The sequence below is a fragment of the Colletotrichum karsti genome, assembly GCF_011947395.1.
Source record: "Colletotrichum karsti strain CkLH20 chromosome Unknown Scaffold2, whole genome shotgun sequence".
In the NCBI taxonomy this organism is placed as follows: Eukaryota; Fungi; Ascomycota; class Sordariomycetes; order Glomerellales; family Glomerellaceae; genus Colletotrichum; species Colletotrichum karsti.
The window spans coordinates 531473-552820 of NW_024065902.1; the positions used below are offsets into that span (position 1 = coordinate 531473).

A 21348-nucleotide genomic window follows, 5' to 3' on the forward strand; every position below is an offset into this window, starting at 1 on the left:
ATAGAAGCATTAAAGCTCGTATTCTCTCGAATATTAATACGTTGTAGTTCGTAGAGTATCCAATGAAAACCGACATCGTCATCCCTGTTTATGCATGAGTCGAAGGATCGGCAGGATTCAGATCAAGGAAAACTCGACCGGGGAACCGGCTCCGGGTTGGCCCGGCCCCGCTCCGCAATCCCGGCCGAGACCGGTCCATCTACCCTGAACCCAGTCCAAAATCCAGATCCTTCAACTCCACAGTTTCCCCATGTTTGGCACTCCACTTCCCCCGCGTCGCTCCTCTCAAAATTTCCCACTCATTTCCCTTCCGAAAATGTCACCTCATCTTCCTCGCGTCGTCCATTCCTCAACCCACATTTCCTCTTCCATCTCCTTCGCGGAACTGCCACCAGTCTTCTTCCCCTCTCCGTCTCACCGCGCCTCCGCACACATACCCCAAATGCATACCGTCCCATCGGGTGCGTGCCGGGCGCCGTGTAAGTGCCGACGAGAGTCACCGTGACTTCCACTCCTTCGGTACAATGTTCCACTCCTTCAACAGCCGCGGTTCAGCCGCCTCGGCAATGGGGCCGTCGTCGACCCCATCACGCAAGGTGAACCGCTCGTGTCAGGAATGTACACGAAGAAAGGTCAAATGCGACGGCGGTCATCCGTGTGCTAGTTGCCAATACTACAAGGTCGCGGACACGTGCGAGTACAGGCAGCGGAGTAAGCGACATGCCGTGAGCAGGAGGTAATGTCTCACTCATCTCATAACTTATGCCAATACTCATCTCACCCGGCATTGATTCTCAAAACTCATGCTAATCTTATTACCAGCACCCTTGAGAAGGCCTCAGAACAGCTGCAAGCCCAGTCACGCATACTCTACGAGCTCTTTCCCGATGTACCCACCGAGGACCTCATCGGCAAGACGAGAGCTCAGCTCCTCGCCCTCGTCCCCCGAGACTCACTCAACAGCCTCCCACACACAAATACGCAACATGATCCTTCACCACCCGACATCTCCGCCGCGGACGATGACGACGACGACAACGATCCCAACGACTCGACTCAGATCTCCGAGAACGGCGAGCCCGCGAACGACAGGCGATGGGATGAATCGGCGGCAGCTCATCAGCCCGCCGCAATCATCCGCGCCAGCGACGACATCAATGCCATCTCCCTCGCAACAGACCAGCATCGCCGTTCCTACCTCGGCGTCACGTCCATGAGCGCCGTTCTACGAGCCATCTTCCGCCTCTGCCCCGCTGCAAAAGAACACACGGCCCAGCGCGCAAAGTCGTGGGCTGAGCCATCGTCTCTACCTCAGTACCAACAACCCTTACCGCCTCTATCCATCCTCGGCGCTCCCAGCCCGGGTATGAATCCCCTCCGCGAGCAACGCTGCATCGAGTTCTACTTCGAGCACGTACATCCCATCACCCCTATCCTCAACGAAGACGACTTCCGTCAGACCTACACATCGGGAACCCGCCACGACGATTCCTGGCTCGGGCTCCTGAACATGGTCTTCACTCTGGGATCCGTCGCCTCGGGAAGCGACACCCTCCACATCCAGTACTACAAGCAAGCCCGCGCGCACCTCGGCCTGGACTCCCTGGGCTCGGGCAACATGGAAAGCCTACAAGCTCTGTGTCTGCTTGGCGGCTACTACCTCCACTACCGCAACTCCCCGAACATGGCCTACGCGGTCCTCGGCGCCGCTCACCGCATGGCCATCGCCCTCGGCCTCCATCGCGAGCCCGTCCGTAGCCACCGGGCCGCCGCGGCGGAGCACGCGTCCGAACAGCAGCAGCAGCATCACAGCATCCGCACCGAGACCCGCCGCCGGACGTGGTGGAGCCTGTTTTGCCTCGACACCTGGGCCAGCATGACCCTCGGCAGACCGACCTGCGGCCGCTGGGACAGTAGCACCATGGATACCCTCCTCCCAACGCCATTGTTCTCGGAAGATTACGTTGCGGAGTCTTTGAGGGCTAGTTGCCGTTTCTGCCAAATTTGCGACAGAATACAGCACCGCTTCGCCCAGCCTGCGCGCCTCTCTGCCCATGAGGCCATGTCTTTCGACCGTGATTTGAGAGATTGGCACACCGCGCTGCCGGAGTTCCTCAAGAACCCGGCAAACTCGCCTCCGAGGTTGACGGTAGCCCGGGAGTTCATGAGGAATCGCTACCTCAACGTGAGACTAATCCTCTCCCGTTGTTTCCTGTTATATCTAGCCCACGACCACAGCTTCAAACGCAGCAGCGGCAATACCGGCGTTGCATCTTCCGATTCCCCAGCTGCCTCGTCTGACGAGATCTCGCTCGTAGAAACCTGTCGCTCCGTGGCATCGGAAGCCATAGACGCAATCACGCTCTACTGGACACCCAACCGTGTCCACGTCTGGAACTCGGCATGGTACCTCTTCCAAGCGTGCATGGTTCCCCTCCTCTCCGTCGCGATCGAAACCCACCGCACGACCGCGGCCCGAAAGCACCAACACCACCAGCAAAACACCTCGCAAAGACGTACTTCAGCCACGTCGACCGCGGTTCCGATAACGTCAATCACGACCCCCATGGCGAGCTCCCCGGAAACCCCTCCCGCGACGGTCCAGTCCTGGTGCGCGAGCTTGACCAAGGCTCTCGAGCTCTTCGCCGAGATGCGCCCCTGGATGCGCGCCTCCGACAGGGCCCCGGACATCGTGGCCGCGCTGTACGAGGCCGTGACCGCCGAGGTCGAGGGCGGGTCGAACGCGGGGTCGACTATCCGGACGCCGTCTGCGACCACGGACGGCGGGATGGACTTGTTCGGGTGGTGCGACGAGCAGTTGACAGAGTTGGATTGGAGTACGTTCCTCGGGGGTGGAAGTGGCGGTGGTTTGTCGGGGGGGGATGATCATTTAATGTTCTGAATACATCTCGTAATAGTACGAGGAAAGATTCCCTGGAACAGCGAGCTTTTTCAGAGGAAGCTAACGAGCGACATACCATCTCATTGCTTTCAGCTGTCACGCAACATAGAGCAGCCAAAATACCAACACTTGCCGTTATGTCATTAATATACATCATTATATAGCGAGTGTCGAAGAATCACAGCCGTTATGTACTACCTGGCGACGAAACGCTCTCGATTCCAGCCGAACCACTTCGTCATACGTCGTCCCATACTGCGCAGCATGATCGGATCGATCTTGGCCACAGGGTGCGGCTTGTGGAAGATGATCGAGCCGCTGTCCACTCCGTTCACCCCAGTACCGATCTCGAAACGGACCGCAGATCCGCCGTTGTTGCTCGCCACAAACCCGGCGTCAACCATGGCATGAACCAGCTCATCCCACAACACATCCTTGCCTTCGTGCTCCCCGGTGACCGGATACATGAGATTGACGAGCTTGAGCGTTCTTTCGGAGACGGGGATCTTCGCAGGCTCCGGTTCGACCGGCGCTTCTTCAGTGTTCTCCGTCTCTTGGGCGGCCTCGTCAATCTCACCGGCCCTGTCCGGACGAGTTTTGACCTTGGGCTCGCGGATCGTAAGGGTCTCCAAGCCGAGACTCTGGGGCTGTGCGTCCCTGTTGATGAATACGTCGGGGACAGGCGCACTTTGTCTCTCCGCGTTCCCCGTCACTTGAGCCTCTTCCCTCGCCACTGCGGCGGCGTATTCAGGCTTCAAGGAGGGGTTCGTGATGTCCAGTATGCTCTTGATCTCCTCCTGGCTGAGCTTATAACGGCAGTGTGAGATGAATTTGAACTCCACAGCTTCCCCTATGAGCTTCCAGAACTGGTCGACCACGGAGCGAAGTGACTGAGCCTTCCGCAGCCACGCTTCGTTCTTGGGGCCGGTCGGGGGCTTCACGTTGAAGAATCCTTGCTCAATAAATCTGCCAGTCTTCACCATCCTAGCACAAATCTGCCTCGTGAAAGTAACCTCGTCCATTGTCTGTGATTGGACTTTCCACCACGTTTCCAGTTCGGATTGCTTGATCCCTTCCACGCCCCGGCATCTATTTCGCGGACGATGTAGCCATATAGACATCAATGCCTCGTGAGAGGCGGATCGATTGGAGAGTTTTCGTAAGAGCATGGCGTCCACGCGGGCTGCTTCTTTCCTGTCCGATTGAGAGAGGTGGCTTTGGAGCATCGCAAAGAGCATTGCATGGTCAAAAGCCCTGTCGGCGTCAGGCGGGTTTGCTAGATGCGAGAGACACCAGTCAAGTCGGTCGGTCGCCTTCTAAGGATTCCTTGGTGTTCACGTCCCGCACTCGCTTGACGCCAATTGCCGATGAACCGTGATAGTCCACCCGCACGCGCTTGGAATAATGGAGGAACCCAGGCGCACATCGAAGCTTCCGATCGATACCTCCAAACTGATTCATCCAAATGGAAAGCAGCCCCTCGAGTGATCCTAGGGCCTGGTCATACTTGGGCGGCATTGGACGGCCGGGGTAGACGCTGTCGCTGAACCTCTTATGAAGAGCTCGCACTTTGAGGCATTCTTGTTCGGTCCAGAGCCACATCAAGTAATCCGTAACATCGTCTAAAATGTCCATTGCGAGTTCTGAGACTCTCTCCCCCTTCTCCGAGTCGAGTAGCTTTTTGTCAAGGATCGGCTTGATATATCGCCTCAAGTACATGGGGTCGCATTGGAGGTCCGTAAGATGGTCGAACGCCTCTTCCCGCCGCGTCTTTGCGAGCGACACCAAGTAGTCCACGTCGAGTCGCGGCGGTTCCGAGAAGGGGGAGAATGTGTATGGCGACCATCGTTCAATCTCTTCAGCCGATCTGAACCCCATCGTTGTTTGTAACCTCCACTTCTCCGTTCTCGGTGTGGTGGTGGAATCGTCAACTCCCAGCAAAATTGCGTCCACAATCTTGGAGAGAACGGTAAATAACAGCGCTTGCGCCTCGAGCACAAGCCGGGCGCGGGGGAAGCCGATGATATGACCGGTATGCGCTTGTTTTTCGTCCCAGTCGACAATGGCGCCATATCGGGGTCCATACATGACCACGCAACTGGCTGCGTGACAGAGGTCGAAATGTCCCGACTGCCAACTGAGTTCCAATTGGCGGCTGTCATATGCGGCCCAGTCATATAGAGGATATCGACTTCTATAGTAAAGCAGCGCAAACAGCAAAGTCGGGTTGGTCGTAAGACCCTCGACGCTGAGCCAAGGGAGCAAAAGATGCCGTCGTCTTTCCGGTGTACGATCATTGGGCTTCTGGTTCCATCCGACCTCGTAAACGTGCCGAGGAACGATCCATTGCTTTTCTTCGAGTTCTGGTGCGACATCGTGCAGCAGTTGACGCCGTTTCTCCTGGCTTCGTTTGCGCCAGCGATTCATCAGCAGATCGGCGTGTAAGCTCAGCCGCTCGGCGACGTGGTCTTTGGCCTCAGACGCTTGTCGAACGAAGTGAGATGAAACGCGAACGAGGTCGGCAGCGTGAGAGGGCCATTCTCGGTAGCGGAACTGGGCATAACACTGCTGCTGTTGTGCTGTGAGGAAGCTCTGCTTGCAATCGTCGCATTCGCACGGAGGCAGGCTTGCCGGTGTATATTCCGGAGGCAGGTGCACCCCTTCGGGATAGTCGGGAAACTTGAAGGCCATTACTTTTGGTGCGACGCTGTACACGTTGAGAGGGTGTATGCTTGGACGGACGTGATATAATAACAGTATGGGTATAAACAGACAAAACGGGATGTTCACAACCTAGAGCTGGACGAAGAATCCATCGCTTAGGTAGTCGACGGAGTATTAGTTGAAGAAAAAACGCATAGTCAACTTGGTTTCATGGGTACGAACAACTACTTAAGCCGACGGCAATGCAATCCAGGTATAATCACAAGTGCTCGGATGTGTAATTGGGAGCCATTTTGGTCGGACAAGGAGCAAAAAGTGGTGCAGCTTAGAGTTGATATGTCTGAGCTACCTTATCCCTCGAAAACGAATTACGATGCTGCCCGCATCACGGAACTCCCCAACTTGGCCGGGGAATGCTTGGCCATCTACACAAGGTTTGCCTATCACACGACCGGATGGATAATGGAGGGGCACAGGGTTGAGCTCAACGCCAGATGTCCAGTGCGTTCCACTGCTGCTGTATGTCATATGTGAAAGACATGACGGATTCGAGTAAGTTCCATGTATGACGTATGTAGCGCTCTATTTCAACAAGACATATGAAGGGCAAGTATCATAAATCTATTTTGCGTCTACCAAACACGCTCTCATCACGAGGTTCCAGACATCCAGCTCGCGCCGTTCGTTAGTCGTTGCCATCTTACTCTATATCCCAAACCGAAGCGCTTGCCGTTCCACTTGTTCCTGCCATCGACCGACCCTGGGTATAACTTAACTCCAAATGTTTTGCGAATCCATAATCCGAGTTCCTGCATGGCCACCAAACCATCCGCGCCAGTCGACACATGAGTCGCTGCTCACTCCCTATCAGAAGGATGAGCCTCCTCGTCGGCGACAGCCCTCCTATTCTGCACCCTGCTGAGCCTCGCCATCGCCCTCTGCTTCGCCTTGGCCTCCTTGCGCAGCCGCACGGCCGTCCGCACGTCGACCTTCTCCTCCCTCTCCTCCTCGATGCTCTGATGAATGCCAATTGCGGATATCCTCCGCGTGCCTCGTCGGCCCAGAGCTAGATCAGCCCGGGCGGGAAGAATGTCATAGTCACCTGGCTCATAATCATCCTCATCGAGTGAGAAGATGGGCGCCTCGACTCTGGGGTCGAGTGACAGTTTCCGCTGGAAATGCACAGGGCCGCTGTGAGAATGTCTCATACTAAGCCGCGACGGCGATGCGAAGGTGGGCTCCGGGATGGCTGTGAGGCTGTCGAATAGTCCAGGCAGTTGCAGACCGCCCTCCCCGTACCCATTATCGCTGAAAAGCAGCTCCTCCTCGTTGGTTGCGCCGAGCCCCGAGTCTCGACGGCGCGTTGTGATGAACGAGTCTGCATCGACATCATCGTCTGAAGACAGGTAGTCGTCAATATTGAAGCTGGCACCGGGCGCCGACGAGTCCAATGGGGATGGCACCGCACTCTCGAGCGCAGTACAGAAAGAAGTGTGACCACCAGTTCCACTGTGCAACGAATCGCAGCTATCATTCATAAATGATGACATTGTCGCTAGATCGACGGATGTCGTAGCTGTATGCCTTGACTGGGGTCGCTGGAACGAGCTCGAGCTCGACATTGTCGGTGTTGCCGAGGATATCGACCAATGCCGCAGACTGCTCGTCCGCACTGGTACGTGTTCAAAGATCTCATCGAGCTTGTTCTTCACCCACGTCGACTCGTGGCTCTTAGTCGACCCGTCTTGGCTCTCACGCCACGAGGGGCCACTTCTCATCACATCTGTCGAAAACAACTGTCAGCAATGTCTTCCAATGGTGTCACACAAATTGGTAGAAATCGACGGTAAAGACTAACGAGGTGAAGGCGCCGGCGAGGACACATCCCCAGAATCAACAGAGCTCTCAACCTCAACCCGGCCTACCCACCCTCTCGATACGCCTATCCCTCCGTCAGGCTTCACACCCCTTGACCACTCGGTGTTGTGCCGGGACGGAGTTCCTGTCGCGGACAGGGTGTGCCGTTTGGAGGGCGATTTCTGGGTTGGGGAGGAGATGGTGGAATTGGCTACTGACCCTCCGCGGGATGGCGGCCTCACCGCTTGATACGTCTCGGCCTGCACATGGCCGGAGGTTTTCGGTCGCTGCTGCACCGGCAGCGAGTAATTATGCTTGACTACGTAGACAGGCTTTTGCGAGGTCTTTGGCGACAATGGCGACTCGTTCGGTTGAGATGTGTAAATTCCTAGATTGGGAGGGGCCTCGCCACTAGTTGTCGATCGCCTTTTTTGTCGTCTGGCGCTTGGGGAGACGGATGTGTCGGCCGACTTGTTAATACCGAGAGACCCGTTCGACGGGGTGGTCGGGATGAACGATCCAAGGGAGATAGAACCTAAGGACTGTCTTCGCCGGCCCCGGGCCGATTCCTGAACGTCCTCTATGATGGTGTCGTGTCTCTGCGACCTCTCTGGAGAGAAGATAGTTGTGCGAAAAGGTACTCCTCCAAGACTGGCCGAGGTCAAAGACTGTGTTCGGGCTTGATTTTCCATATCGAGTGAGTCATGGCGGCGGGGAGGCTTGAACGGTTGTTCTTTGTCCCCAAACTGGGCTCTTGAAACGGATGGCGTGGGCGTGCCGTCCTGTCGATCGCGGGGACTGCCGTTGTTCGTAGCATAGAATTTTTGAACTTTCTCAGACGTCAAGTCCACACCGTTTTCACCAATATTTCTGTCGGCAACATCCTCTCCGTAGTCCCGTACGCCAGCCGCTTTCACCCTGTTTTGGAACCCTGAGGGCTTGATCTCGGATTGGGCGTCGAGGATGTCGATGAAATTTCGGGCCAAGGAGCTGTTACTCTGGATCGAGAAATGGCGAGCGTGTGTGAATGGAGCCTTTGGTGGGCGAAGGGGCTCATCCTCGAGAGGGATCGCCGGCGATTGGCTTACTCGTCGAGGCGCCGGTGACCCCGCCGACGTCACTGATCCAACTCGCAGTTTTCTGGTTGCTAAAGGCGAACCTTTCGATAAGTCCCGTCTTCCACGGCTCGATGATGATGACGAACCTGGCCCTGCGCCGTTCGGAGCAGAGCTAGGGCGCTCAACGCTGGCATCGCGAAATCGTGGGGCGGGAGGAGCAGGGGCAGAAGCTTCGGAGCCGGCCGCGAGAGACAAGTTGGTCTCACTCATTTTATGGTGAGACCGTTGCAGGTCTTCGAAAACATTGGTCGGGCCATTGCCAGCAACGGGATAGGTTCCTGAGCTTGTTAGTCGGTTGTGAAAGGCAACGTGGGGTGGGATGGAATCCTACCCAGGAGCGGGGGAAGAGACGCGGTGGTGGCATCGTATGCTTGGGCTTTGATATCGTTTGCCGCCTTCTCTGCTGACTTTTTGGACGAGAAAAACTTCAAAAGGCCCATTGTCACAGCTCTTCGGCATCCATACGGCCGTATACCAGGGCAGTTGAGCCGCCTTGCTGTCGAGGAAAATGCCGGCGATAAGCTGGAGTCTCGGTTGGTGAAGTGGCAAGACCCGACGTGTGAAGGATTGGAAGCCGTAGAATAGGGAAACAATCACAATCAAGGTTGAAGACAGAGGCGGGAAATGTCGAGAGGGAAGGTGGAGGAGGAAAACTTGTGAGATGGTGGAACGGGGACAAGAGAGTCTAAAAGTTGAGTGGGCAAAGAGAATGGCGTCAGGTTCTGGACGGGCTGTGGAATAAGAAAAGGAGGGACAATGCGACGCGATGAGTCGTGTAAAGAAAGGTGCTAAGGCTGAATGAAGTGCATACATGATGGAGCGGAGCAGAAGAGCAGATAGAGCCTGCGCTAGAGCGACTGTTAGACCGGGTTGAAGGCTTCGTGCATTCAAGGCGGTACGCGATACATGAATCCATGTACCTGAGCGTGGCTGCTTCATGTTGCATGGGGTCGCACACCCTCCCTCCACCTCGGAGAGCCACTGAGCTTGCCTTCATGGAGGCATCAGACGGGATAAGATAACTGCCAGTGAGGTACGCGGAGCTGGGCCAAGCATTTGCGACATTATGTACCCAGGGTTTCTGCACCTGACATTGTGTGACCGTATGTCTAGACAGCTTTGCCTCGTTGCCCCTGCCGCAGATGTCCTCGAGCTTCTTATTGGAGGCTGATGCTGGACTATCGGTTCAAGCAGACATGGGAATGCATGTATCCCATCCTCCGTCTCCAAGCCCATGGCCAAGTCAAACGGATCCAGGAATCAAGCCAACGGCTGGTCGAGTTCCCGTTTGTGTTTGTAGGACAGCCAGGCACTAAGCCGCCGCGTGAGATTTCCAACGGGTCCAAGAGGAAAACAGCTAGCTGGACAGTGGCCATGCTCGTTGCTCGGACGAAATGAGCTCTCAGTTTCGAAAGCAGGTAAGCAAACGAAGGCAGAGTCGGATGGATGGGATGGGACAGATAGGATGGACCGCGGCCCGTGCGAAGGTGACAACAAAGATGTAAGCAGAACGAAACAGCTTTCCCGCCAGTTGTACCGCTTAGTTTTCGTTAGCTTGTCTGGGGCTTCCAGCTGGCTGTTCTCTGCACCGGCCAGCTTCAGGTCTGGGAGGTAGGTAGAGTTCCGCAATTCAGGTGTTGGGTTCCTTGTCACGAACAGCCTCTATGTGCTTCAAGTCGAGATGAACGGCTTGCCATTGCCAGGTGGCAGATGCCAAAGTCGGCATCTGAAGGCTGTTTCCGTACGTACTGAACAGACGGGCCCTGTTTGTTGCCTTGCAGCAGCAGAAACTCGGGCGGTCGAAAGAGCCGTAGCAAAAGCAAACGGGCAAGGAGGATTCTGTTCCCAAGAGATGAACATACGCATGCGTGTCTCCACGATGACAGCCATTGGACCAGGAAAAGTAAACATGGGCGGCCAGGTTCAGGGGTAGCGGTCGTAAGTTAGTGCAGCTTCGGAGAAAAAGCAATCGAACAGGGTTGGAAAGAAGCCCATTTGCCAGATTCTTTTATTGGCAGCGCCAGCTGACCGGACTCGAAACTAGCGAGTTAGTGTGTCCCAGAAACAAAGTCAAAGAATGTCGTCTTGAGTCTGAAGCAGCACCGGCCAGTAGCGTATGGTCTTTTCTTTGGACTCGTGACGATACAACCGTTGCAGAAAGCTGAAAGAATGGAAGCCGTTGGGACTGAGTGCCTCAAAAGATCGTCTCTTTTATTGCTGCAACAATGGGTCGTCGATCTCTCGAGAAATATGGGCTTGCGAGCATTGTCCATTGGGGTTGGAATAAACCATCCGGCATTTATCGAACGATATTGACGACAATATTTCTCCGCTCGACGGCATGAGGCGCCGGCCGCCCAACCGCCCCGTCAATGCCGCGTCCATCTTGATAGCATCTCTGCCACTCCGAATCTTCCTAGAGAAGGGAACCCCTGCATACGATGCAAGTGGGCAAGACACCTGTGACCCTGGCGATTGCAGTGATTGGAGGCTGACAGAGGTAGATCGTTCAGGGATTCGCCCCTGCTGTCCCGCGTGTGTGGTGGCCGATGGACGATCATTTCGGTGCTGAATGACGTTCAGAGTCAATTGGCATTGATTGTCTCTAATGATTCTGTCCATTGCGTCGAGATGAGACTAGGCTGAGCACGCCGTACCGTAGACGAGGCCGCGAGTCAATCCGATTGATGATATTTGGATTGTTCAGGTCACCACCGGCGGCAATTGCGTCGAGAGGCCGGCGCTATCGGTCAAGCCATCGGGGCACGCAACCGTACAGCTTGTCGGTTCGGTGCGGTGTACCACCCGTTGGTCCCAGCTAAGTGGACAGGAGACGAAATCACCGAGAACAGCTTCGTAGCTCGGGAACTGTGCGATGTTTTGCAGCATTGGTTCGACACGATGGAGTTGGTGCAACTTGACTGGAGATTAAATTGTAAGAAGGCCCCAAATTTGGAGTGTTCGATGGAGGCACCGTCTTGCAGCGTCGGTGGACGGGCCACGGGAAGGAAAGACTGGGGCAGGCAGTTCGGACGGCTCCTTGCTTAGTCATTCATGTTTGGCTGTTACGTACGTCGTCGTTATTTCTTTTTCTGCTTCCTTCTCTTGTAACAATTGTCATCGTCTACGGAATCAAGCTCGAACATCCTGTTTTTCTTTGCCTGCACCAGCCCCGTTTGATTTTCGTTATCTGAAGGATCGATGTCTCTACAGGTCGATGGACCGACCGGCAGTCACCGATCATGACGAAGCGAGAAGCGCCGTATTCTTGCGGCCGAATGCAGGTCATCACTGCATGAGCGTCCACCAACAACTTCCGGTCTACGGCAGAGGCAACCTGTCACTTCTCACCTACTAGCTGCTTGGGTGCACAAACGAACAAATTTCTCACCCGCTTCCCCCACCATCCTCATGCCACCTGCCGGTCTCTTCCAGGTTGGCCCGTTCGAACTTCGAAGGGCGTACGGGCGCCTCCTTTGGCCAGCAGCCCAGCCGGTCTTCGGCAAACGCCTCAATTCAGGGGCAGCTTCGTCGAGGTTGTCGCCTTTGATCGTTTAGCGGGCAAAAACAACCAGCGTTGCACGCAACGATCCGGCTAGTCTGCCCGAACCTGGAGGCTTGCTAGCGGCGATCAGCCACCACGTGGGCCACTGTCTTCAGGCCTTATTCGAATTCTGGATACCCTCTCTTGGGTCTGGTCAACGTCTCGGGCCTTCCGGCTTGGATCTTGGCCCGCGTAGACCCATGGCTCCATTATGCGAGTGATTCGGCCGCACGGGGAACATTTCTCACGCGGGGGCGCGGGGCACCTCATTGCTTCTGGTGCTTCTGTCCCCGGCCCTCGTCTCTATTTGCTTATTCCTGTCTGAAGGACCCGAGTGGTCAGCGGTATTTGAGAAGAGAGCCTTCCAGACCCTAGGGGTCGGATATGAAGGGCTCAGAAAGAGGGGAGACGGTCACACCGCACGATACGCCGTCTCCTCCGCCTTTCCTCTCCCGGCGAGGGTCGCCGTGGCTCTTCGGATTCGAGCCCTCCCAGCGGCGCCGCTCGGACGGTGCCTTGTGCCCACCGGCATCCAAACGTTGGATGCTGCAGCGTCCGAGCGGACATGTCAAACTGCAGACGGTGCCCGCACGCCTTCCGCCCTCGTTGTTCAGGATATTGCAAAGGATCTTGGACCGTACGAAGCCAGCGCAAGGGGAAACAAGCTTCCAAGGCGAGACAAGTTTGACAGGGTCTGAACCCGCCATACGACGGCCCGAGAATCCTTGCTTTTGGGTTGAAGAATGCAAAAGAATCTGTCACGAAGCATCAGCGAGGACACACGTGTCCTAGACCATGCGAGCGTTCGGGTGACTCTGCTTCAGACATGTGTCGTGGCGGCGCCTCGTGTGCGACTGTCGTGTGTCTGGTCAGCCCTAAGCCCAATACTTTGGATTCCAGCTTGAGCAAGAGGGAGAGCCGTTTGCAATTACTTCAGGAGTACGCCAGAGATACTGGGGAACGGCAGACGAAAGGAGAAGAAAAGCTGTCTGAAGATGGCAATGAGGGAGAAAGACCCGAATCCGTACTTGCCATTTCCCACGTCACTTATGATCTGAGCCGATGAACACTACGCAAGCCATGCAGCCGTAGGATGGAGCACGTGTCGAGATACGAGACAGGAGTCATCCGAAATTCAGGAGACAATCATCTTTCCGCAGTAATCTGCAGGGGCGCTCGTGGGTGCTTGCAGACACTGATGGCTGTTCGGATATCCCAATCAACCGGACCGGACACGTGGAAGCCAAAACACCTAGGGCCCGACGACAAATATTGTTGGAGCGAGCCTTTGTGTCGTTCCAATGAAGTCGGGGCAAGCTTCAAACAAACGTTGGAGCGCTTGAACAACGTTTTCGCTCATCGCTGATGTCTTCTTGGACTCTGTTCCCATCGTTAGATTCATGTGATGCTTCGTGTGAATCGTTTAGCGCATCTTAGATAGGTACGCACACCACGCGGGCTCGGATATTGTCGTGACGATATCTTCGGAGCTAGGTTGTTCGGGGCTGGGAAAGAGCTCTGCTGGTATCACTTGCCTATTCCTTCGCCATATGTCTTGGGAGGCAGGGCCGTCCTCATCAGCAAAGAGAGCCTTCCGCGACATGGTGCCTGCGCAATTCTGAATCAAGTAGAAGGCAATGGCAGGCACCGATTTCCAACCCACCTTGAAACATGTGCTCGCTGACGGTCTTTCTTCTCTAAACATCCATCCTCGTCGTCCATCAATCCCAGAATCAATTTCCATTCGACTCGAACATTTCAGCCCCTGAGACGCCTCCATATCCATACACCTCTACGTCCAACCTCAACTTGCAAGCCGCTGGGAGACATCGCAGCCTCAACTTGAACGTCATTTCCATCACCGTAATGTCCAACCCTCAAGGCTCCGGTCAGACTCCCCAGCACCCAGACGAACAGCAGGGCGAACATCAGGGCTAGGTTCCCTTCTTCACCGAGCACGAAGGCGCCCCCATCATCGACCACAAGAAGCCCCCTTCCCAGCCAAGCAGCAAGACAAACCCCTACGACCGCGCCGGACCGATGCCGACACCTACAAAGAACAGGTCGCATTTCATCGAGCCGGCTTCGAGCCAGGCAGCTCTTGTGTCAGAGACCTCTAACGACAAGACCTTCGACAGCAACATGGATCGGTCGACCACCCAAGCCGAGCAGAGACAATCTATCGCAGACCAGCCCGCCGAGTCTGACACTCAGAACCCAGGAGAACCCGTGTTCATGTGTGGTTTTGGACTGGAGAGAGATGACCAGGAGCTTTCTGGTGCGGCGAAGAAGTTCCAGGCAGAACGCGAAAATTCGAGGACAGAATGCGAGAAAGTCCCCGGAGGATATCCCACAGACTCGGATGCGCCCGCGAACCAAGACGCGGATTTCCGGTTGCATAGACGCTCATCAACCGAATTCATGAAGGTTCCGAGCGAAGGTGAGTACCCACGCCTTTACTAAACAAGGTTCGCCTCTGACATCGTGACTAGAGGTCGACACCATGGAACGGACAGCTCAACGGTCCGGGGAAGCTCCAAATGGATGTCAGTCTGACAAAGCTTCAAGTGGTTCTCAGTTCGAGCCTCAAGCTCAGTCTGAACCTCAAGAGCCGCATTCAACACCGATCGATATACGAAAGGACGGGAGCCAGAAGCCGCAGGCTAAGTTGTGGCAGAAGCCTGAAGCTGAGGATTCGTCCCCGCGACTCTGGAAATCTCCCAAGTAGACAGGTCAACAAGGCTGGGAAGCTTCTGGGAGATGGATGTCCCTATGTTACGAGTAGCTTTTCCCTAGAATATATAGACGAAAACGATGCCTAATCACCCTCATGACTTGTCCCTCGCGAATGACTTGATTGCCCCGTCCCAAACGCCAGACCGTATGTGTTTACCTACCTATAACAACCAAAAAGCCCAATGCAATCAATCCATAGCCTGAGCAAGAGCAACACAGCTGAACCGCAAGTCCGCGCCCTCCCTCTCGAGGAACTTCAACGGTCCCCAGGTAAGCGCCTTTTCGCTCAGCGCATCCTCGTTCTCCTCCAATTGACCCCTCGCCAGCGGCCCCTTGCGACGCCCGTCGAGCTCCCACAGCGTGCCGTCAGTGCCGCGCACGAAACAGACATAGTGCAGGTCGACATCGTCCTGCGCCTGAGGGGCCTCGGTGGCACCCTGCGACGCCGCCTCGCGGTGCGCCGTCGCCAAAGCAGGTGTCTTCTCAAGGAGTTGAGCGCGGGCGGCGGGGTCCAGGGGTTCGGCTTTCTCGAGGAGCTCGTTCAGGTCTGAAGGCTTTTCTACAACACGCAAACACACAAGTCAGCAAACCCGAAGTCCTGAAGCCTACCCCAGGGGGGCAAAAGGATGAAAACGTACGGATGTACTCCCTAGCAGGCCCGTTGGCGACGGCGTGCAACAGCCCCATCAGCCCGCACGCGTTCCGGATCGTCTGGCGGAACCACACCACCGGCTCGTCCGGACCCTTGCCCTTGTACTCCTCCAGCAGGGCGTCCTCGGCCAGGCGGTGGCTCTCGTAGGCGGCGCTGACGGGGAAGACGAGGAGGACGGCGAGGGCCGGGCGCGGGATGAAGGAGAGCATGTCCGGGTCCGTCAGGGAGAAGACGTCGTGGATGGCGAGCGCGGGGGAGAGGCCGAGCTTGTGCAGGAGGGTCGTCATCAGCTCCGGGTTCGCCTCGAGGGGGATGAAGGCGGGCGCCGCGGCTGAGGGGTCGGGGTTTGTGGATGTCATTTTTGCGGTGGTTTTGGCGGTACTTTGTGTAAGTGAGAGGTATGGCTGGGTGGTGAGGTTTCGTGGGTTTGGAGGTTGAGGATGAGTTGTGGTGGTTGGAAGCTGGAGGTGTAGGTCGGGGAGCTGTTTGCCCCTCCAAGGTTGTGGTGGGGTCGGTGAGGTAACCGCCTGAGCTCCTCCCAATGACGGTGCGGGGTGATGGGTGTTGGAGCTTGGGGTACCTTTCGTTGGTAAGCAACAACGCTCTCAAGATGGACGAGATTGATGACAACGAGGACAATGCTAAAAGAGATACAATTGCTGAATGCATCTTTTGTGCTGGAGCGGTGCTTTTTTAAATCCTGTGCAGTGTGATAATCTACAATGTCCATCGTCCGCCGTCCCATGCTATGCGCCCTTCTCTATGTGATATATATGGTTTTACAATATGACTACACCTGACAGAACCACTTCTTAACCTGCGGCTGGGGATTCTCTTCGAGTCTCATGGATCTTCTCCGTCTTCTCTCCTAAGACGGTATCGTCCTCGGCAATCGGCTTCTCCTCCAGCTGGTCAAACTCCCTCTCGTCGTCGACAAATGGCTCCTCTGACTCCCCACTCAACGAAGAGTCCTTTTCATCAGTCAAACTGGCGGCTTCCGCGGCCTCGGCCTCGACCTTGGCACGCTCTCTGCGCAGCCTCTCCTGTTCATTCAAGTTCCTCAGCGCGGAGTTGCGCTGGGCCGTACGAAGCTGCTGGTGCATGTCGGTGCTATAGACGGTGTTGTGTGCGAGGAAGTGCGCAATCTTCTCCTCGACGAAGTCCTTCATATGGAACGCGAGTGTCTGCGACACGAATATGCTCGGGAAGCGGTAGCTCACCCACAGGTACAGCGTGATGCCCTGGTGCAGGTCCTCGAGGGACCGCAGGTACTTCCTGCCTTGGCTCTGGAAGTCGTCGAGCGAGGCGTCGAGGAGCTCGAGGTGGATGTCCTTGATGTCGTACAGCGCGCCCTGGCGGCGTTTGGAGACGCAATCGGCGATGGAGCGCACGATGTTTCGGATGCCCTCGTCCCTCAGGTTGATGGGGGCGTGGAGGATGGTGATGCGCTCGCCGATGGTCATCGGGAACTCCTGGATCGCGTCTGCGATTTGCAGCTCGGACTCCGAGACGGTGACCTGGTAGTGCTTCGATACGGGCGCCATCTCGCGGAGGCGGAGGAGGATGAAGCTGAGCGGGGTGTCCGGGGGGAAGTACTCGGCGAACTGCTCAATGACGAAGGCTGGAGGGTGGATGACGGCGTTCTCGAGCGGCTCGATGTCGTTTCTGAAGGCTTCTCGGACGGTCGGCAGGTCTGCCTCGTCCCAGGTCGTCACATAGCCGACCTTCTTCTCCTCGACAGCGGTGACTGCTGTGTCTGCAGCGTCGGCGTCGGATGCTTGTCTCACGGTCTTGTATCTACCCGCTCTGCCTCCGATCTGCTTGATTTCCGATGTCGACAGCACTCTGTATAGCAGACCATCGTGCTTCGTTATTCTTTCGAAAATGACACGCTTGATTTCGAGGTTGAGTCCCATGCCAATGGCATCACTGGCAACGAGGTAGTCGTAGTCGTTGTCGGGGTCATTGAACAGAGCAGCTTGCTGAGCGCGAGTTTCAGGCGGGAGCCCGCCGTAAACAATGGCACAGCGCCGACCAGTCTTCTCCTCGATAGTGTTCTTCAATCCGTGGAGAGAGAGTCTGGTGAAAGCCACAATGGCGTCTCCCTTCTCCAGCTGCTTCCAGTCCTTCCCCAGACTATGCGGCATTGTCGCAAGGGGACTCAACCTCTCGTATCTGTGAACAATGCACTTGTCGCCAACACTGGCGCAAATTGCCTTGACGAGGTCGACTGCACGTTCCTCGCCACAAAGATGAACCTCTTTGGCCATGACACCGAGGACAGCCTGCGTCCAGGCCCACCCGCGGTCCCTGTCGCCGATCATTTGGATCTCGTCAATGACGGCAACGTCGACCATCCTGTTCAACGGCGTCATCTCGACCGTGCAGCTGATGAAGAAGTTGTCCTCGTCTTCCGGGATTCGCTGTTCTTCTCCAGTGATCATGGCGCAAGGCCGCCCCTTTGCCTGAAAGCGCGAGTAGATTTCGTGAGCCAGCAGACGGAGAGGTCCTCCATAGATACCCGTTTTTGCATTCTCCAGCGCCTTCAACGCCCGGTACGTCTTTCCCGAATTTGTCGGTCCGACGTGGAGGTGAATGGTACGCTGCATCACTCGGGTGGCGGGGAACCACTCCATCGGGAAGCGCAGGTCGGCCAGTTTCTTTTGCCTCGGCGTCGTCTTGGACAGCTTCGCTCGCATCATGAAGCTCTGAAACGCATACCGTATCTCGGCGGTCAACCCCTTGACGTCGGCCTTGATAAAGGCATTTCTGAGGGACCAGAAGAGGGGGTTTTCCTTGCGGAGCGTTACGCCCTTGTTCGCCAAGTGTATTGACTTTTGTAGCGTCTCGCGGAAGAGCTGGATCTCGCTATTGAGCCCGTACTCGCTTGATATGCCAAAATTGCGGTATTCGCGGTTCGTCTCGGAGTAATTGCCCATGGTCGCCAGGACGGTGTTGAACTGGGAGAGAATCATGGCCCTGAATGTCTCGTATTTTCCCTGTGGGGGTCTTGATTTCGGCTTGGTCTTCACAAGAGGAGCTCTGTGGTCCGCGACCGTTTGCTTCGCATCGGTTAGCAACATCATCGTCTGGAGGCCGCAACGTCGCTCACCTTGAAAGCAGTCGGGCAAGACGTTGCAAAGCCATGGCGCGGCGCAAAGCGACTCCTCGCCGCGCCGAAAGCCGCTGCTCGCAATATCGGTCTCATGGTGGATTATCTTCTAGCCAACAGAGCATGGCTGACGACATGCAACACACATGCCGGAGTTTTCTGTCTGAAAGAAGGCAGGATGCGGAATGGCAAACAAATGCCCACCTTTTGCCTCCACGCCAATAAGGTCCAGTGCAAAAAACCACGTCCAGACGTGATGGAAATTTTGGGAGCGATAAGACATTGACCCCTGTCACTGCGCCTTATCAGAAAGCGCTCCCATTCGCCATGGCTTGGATAACCGTGGACCAACCCCACTCCGGCTTAGCGCATCCGCCTCCGATTGACCGTCGTCATCACGCATTCCCTCTTCGTCGTTGCCATTCTGCGACAAGCGCCCATCACGTCCTGACGCCCGACAACCCACCTACGTACGCATTCTGCTTGTCGCATTTTCGAATCCTGTAGCCTGGAGCCTTTCGCGGCGCATTTAAACCTCGAAGAACTTCCAAGATAACGTCTTTCAATCTTTCGGATCACCCCGTATCGATCGCCATGGCTTCCTCATCAACGCCCATCACCCCCTTGCTTTAGTAAGTTGACGGCGACAGCTTACTACCAAGACCTATCGCAACGAAAGCTGACAGCCAAAAAGCTCGTGCATCGCGCACAACAACACGATCCTCTCCGAATGCACAACCTCGGCCTCGTCGCAAACCTCCTCCCTCGCCTCTCTCATCCTCCCGAAGATCGAGCACAGCAGCCCCCAGAAGCTGACCTACACCCACGGGTCGCACCACATCCACTACATCGCCGAGGCGCCCTCCGACCACCCGGACCACCCCTCCGCCGGCGGCCTCACCTTCCTCGTCATCGCCGACGCCTCCCTGGGACGCCGCATCCCCTTCGGCTTCCTCTTCGAGATCAAACGCCGCTTCCTCGAGCAGTTCCCCGCCGAGTCGACCGACTATGCCGAGCTCCCCAACTACGGCGCCGCCAGCTACAACGGCCAGCTCAAGAAGTTCATGGTCGACTACGGCACCACGAGCGGCGGCAAGGACGACGCCATCTCCAACGTCCAGCGCGAGATCGACGATGTCAGGGGCATCATGACGCGCAACATTGAGGGTCTGCTCGAGCGCGGCGAGAGGATCGACCTGCTGGTCGACAAGACGGACCGCCTCGGCGGCAGCGCCCGCGAGTTCCGCGTGCGGAGCCGCGGGCTGAAGAGGAAGATGTGGTGGAAGAACGTCAAGCTGATGGCGCTGCTGGCGCTGGTTGTCATACTCATCGTCCTGGCGATCGTGATTGCGGTGAAGAACTGAACTGTGAGGCTGACGACGTTTTGGCGGCTTTGGCGATTGGCTTGTTTCGATGGTGTAGAAAACCTCTCTCTCCAGATTGGGCAACGGTTTGAATGGCGAACGGGAACATTGCTTTTTTTCTTCTGTTTTTTGGGAAGCAAAACGGAGGCTCTAATTTCTTCATTAACAGCCTCGAGGGGAAACGCCTCAGATGCGTTTTCCTCGACCTGTCGTTTGTGGCTAGCGGTACCACATCCGAATACATGACTTTTTCTATGTTTGAATCGTTTTCCCACTATGACTTATGATCCTCGCGTTTGAAGAATGTTTAAAATGATACTAAAATCAACCCGGGGCTGCTTGGACTTCCATTCGTAATTGTGCCATGATGCGGCTCTTTGCGAAAGTATTTCTCCTCGGCGCTGTAGGCAGCTACTTAAGCGATTCTACGACCCGCCGTCTCGATAGGTACTCAGTGGTCCCTTTAATTTCGACACTTGAGTTACGTAGTCGGCATGTAAATGGCTTGCTGTAAATGCTCAACATCTCCTCTGTTGCCTCAGCCCATCTCTCCGTCGTCTCTTTGTTGTTGTCTCCATCCTTCCAGAATCGTCATTCGCACTGTCGCTATTGTTGTCATGGTTACAGGTTGCTGTACTGACGCTGCCGCGGCCTCGTTTGGAGCGTAGTAAAACCCGTAGAAAAAACTGCCCGAGTCCCATAAGACAAGAGGTGCAGCGTCCTGAGCTCCGTCGTATCCCTTGGCCCGACACAAAAGTGACCCATCCATCCATTCATTAATCGAGGTATTCTACGACCACATCAGCTCACGGTCGGTCATCAAACTCGTTCTCACTTACACCCGAACGCCTAAAATCTCAAAACACGCTGTGCAATCGGAAAGCTTCAGAGCTTTGGCGCCGACGACCCGTCAGCCCTCCTCCCGTCCTGGTAAACGTAGCCATGCGCGACCGGACTGAGCCCCATCCCGGGACTCAGAATCAACGGCGGCCTCCTCAGCTTCTCGGTGAAGAACACGGGATGCCTGACGGACGCGTTGTGGGCGTGCTGCTCCCAGGCTGCCAGGGGCTGAAGCGGCCTGGACGGAGGCGGTATCGTGGCGGCGTGGTTCGTCATGGCTGTCGGTACGGCGGAATTTGACATGTTTTGGCGTTGTACCGTGTGAGCGCCAGATACCTGGTAGATGCGACGGCAGAGACGAAATAGATGAAAAGGAGCAGGGCCTGTCGTCATTCTTTAATCTTGCGGGGAAAGCTTCCCCAATCCCCGGGTCGGCCGTGCGATGCTCGCTGAGAATGCCGACGCTACGGGGTTGGTGGGGCCCCCCGGATTTGGAGACGGATGAGCAGCCGAGGCACGCACGCGACGGACGAGCTGCACCGAAGATAATGGATATCTA

General features: G+C 56.0%; 9 protein-coding genes across 9 annotated transcripts; 3 read left to right on the forward strand and 6 right to left on the reverse strand.

The window, feature by feature from the left end:
- Window positions 1-524: 524 nt before the first annotated feature.
- CkaCkLH20_00716 (C6 transcription factor) lies at window positions 525-2902 on the forward strand (the record flags this gene model as incomplete). Its single annotated transcript, XM_038883436.1, has 2 exons — window positions 525-736; window positions 823-2902. 2 exons carry the CDS (start codon window positions 525-527, stop codon window positions 2900-2902), a joined length of 2292 nt encoding a protein of 763 aa, XP_038751031.1.
- A 194-nt stretch (window positions 2903-3096) lies between these two features.
- Window positions 3097-3924, reverse strand: CkaCkLH20_00717 (uncharacterized protein; the record flags this gene model as incomplete). Its single annotated transcript, XM_038883437.1, has 1 exon — window positions 3097-3924. One exon carries the CDS (start codon window positions 3922-3924, stop codon window positions 3097-3099), a length of 828 nt encoding a protein of 275 aa, XP_038751032.1.
- A 274-nt stretch (window positions 3925-4198) lies between these two features.
- CkaCkLH20_00718 (uncharacterized protein) lies at window positions 4199-5593 on the reverse strand (the record flags this gene model as incomplete). Its single annotated transcript, XM_038883438.1, has 1 exon — window positions 4199-5593. The coding sequence occupies one exon, from the start codon at window positions 5591-5593 to the stop codon at window positions 4199-4201; it is 1395 nt and encodes a 464-aa protein (XP_038751033.1).
- An 830-nt stretch (window positions 5594-6423) lies between these two features.
- On the reverse strand, window positions 6424-8981 carry CkaCkLH20_00719 (uncharacterized protein; the record flags this gene model as incomplete). Its single annotated transcript, XM_038883439.1, has 3 exons — window positions 6424-7349; window positions 8628-8819; window positions 8873-8981. 3 exons carry the CDS (start codon window positions 8979-8981, stop codon window positions 6424-6426), a joined length of 1227 nt encoding a protein of 408 aa, XP_038751034.1.
- Window positions 8982-14125: 5144 nt separating this feature from the next.
- CkaCkLH20_00720 (uncharacterized protein) lies at window positions 14126-14813 on the forward strand (the record flags this gene model as incomplete). The annotated part of the gene is made up of 2 exons (XM_038883440.1): window positions 14126-14525; window positions 14578-14813. 2 exons carry the CDS (start codon window positions 14126-14128, stop codon window positions 14811-14813), a joined length of 636 nt encoding a protein of 211 aa, XP_038751035.1.
- A 196-nt stretch (window positions 14814-15009) lies between these two features.
- Window positions 15010-15832, reverse strand: CkaCkLH20_00721 (ubiquitin carboxyl-terminal hydrolase, family 1; the record flags this gene model as incomplete). Its single annotated transcript, XM_038883441.1, has 2 exons — window positions 15010-15380; window positions 15460-15832. The coding sequence occupies 2 exons, from the start codon at window positions 15830-15832 to the stop codon at window positions 15010-15012; spliced, it is 744 nt and encodes a 247-aa protein (XP_038751036.1).
- A 453-nt stretch (window positions 15833-16285) lies between these two features.
- CkaCkLH20_00722 (uncharacterized protein) lies at window positions 16286-18681 on the reverse strand (the record flags this gene model as incomplete). Its single annotated transcript, XM_038883442.1, has 2 exons — window positions 16286-18535; window positions 18586-18681. 2 exons carry the CDS (start codon window positions 18679-18681, stop codon window positions 16286-16288), a joined length of 2346 nt encoding a protein of 781 aa, XP_038751037.1.
- A 498-nt stretch (window positions 18682-19179) lies between these two features.
- Window positions 19180-19949, forward strand: CkaCkLH20_00723 (synaptobrevin; the record flags this gene model as incomplete). The annotated part of the gene is made up of 2 exons (XM_038883443.1): window positions 19180-19217; window positions 19280-19949. The coding sequence occupies 2 exons, from the start codon at window positions 19180-19182 to the stop codon at window positions 19947-19949; spliced, it is 708 nt and encodes a 235-aa protein (XP_038751038.1).
- Window positions 19950-20834: 885 nt separating this feature from the next.
- CkaCkLH20_00724 (uncharacterized protein) lies at window positions 20835-21092 on the reverse strand (the record flags this gene model as incomplete). Its single annotated transcript, XM_038883444.1, has 1 exon — window positions 20835-21092. One exon carries the CDS (start codon window positions 21090-21092, stop codon window positions 20835-20837), a length of 258 nt encoding a protein of 85 aa, XP_038751039.1.
- Window positions 21093-21348: the final 256 nt, after the last annotated feature.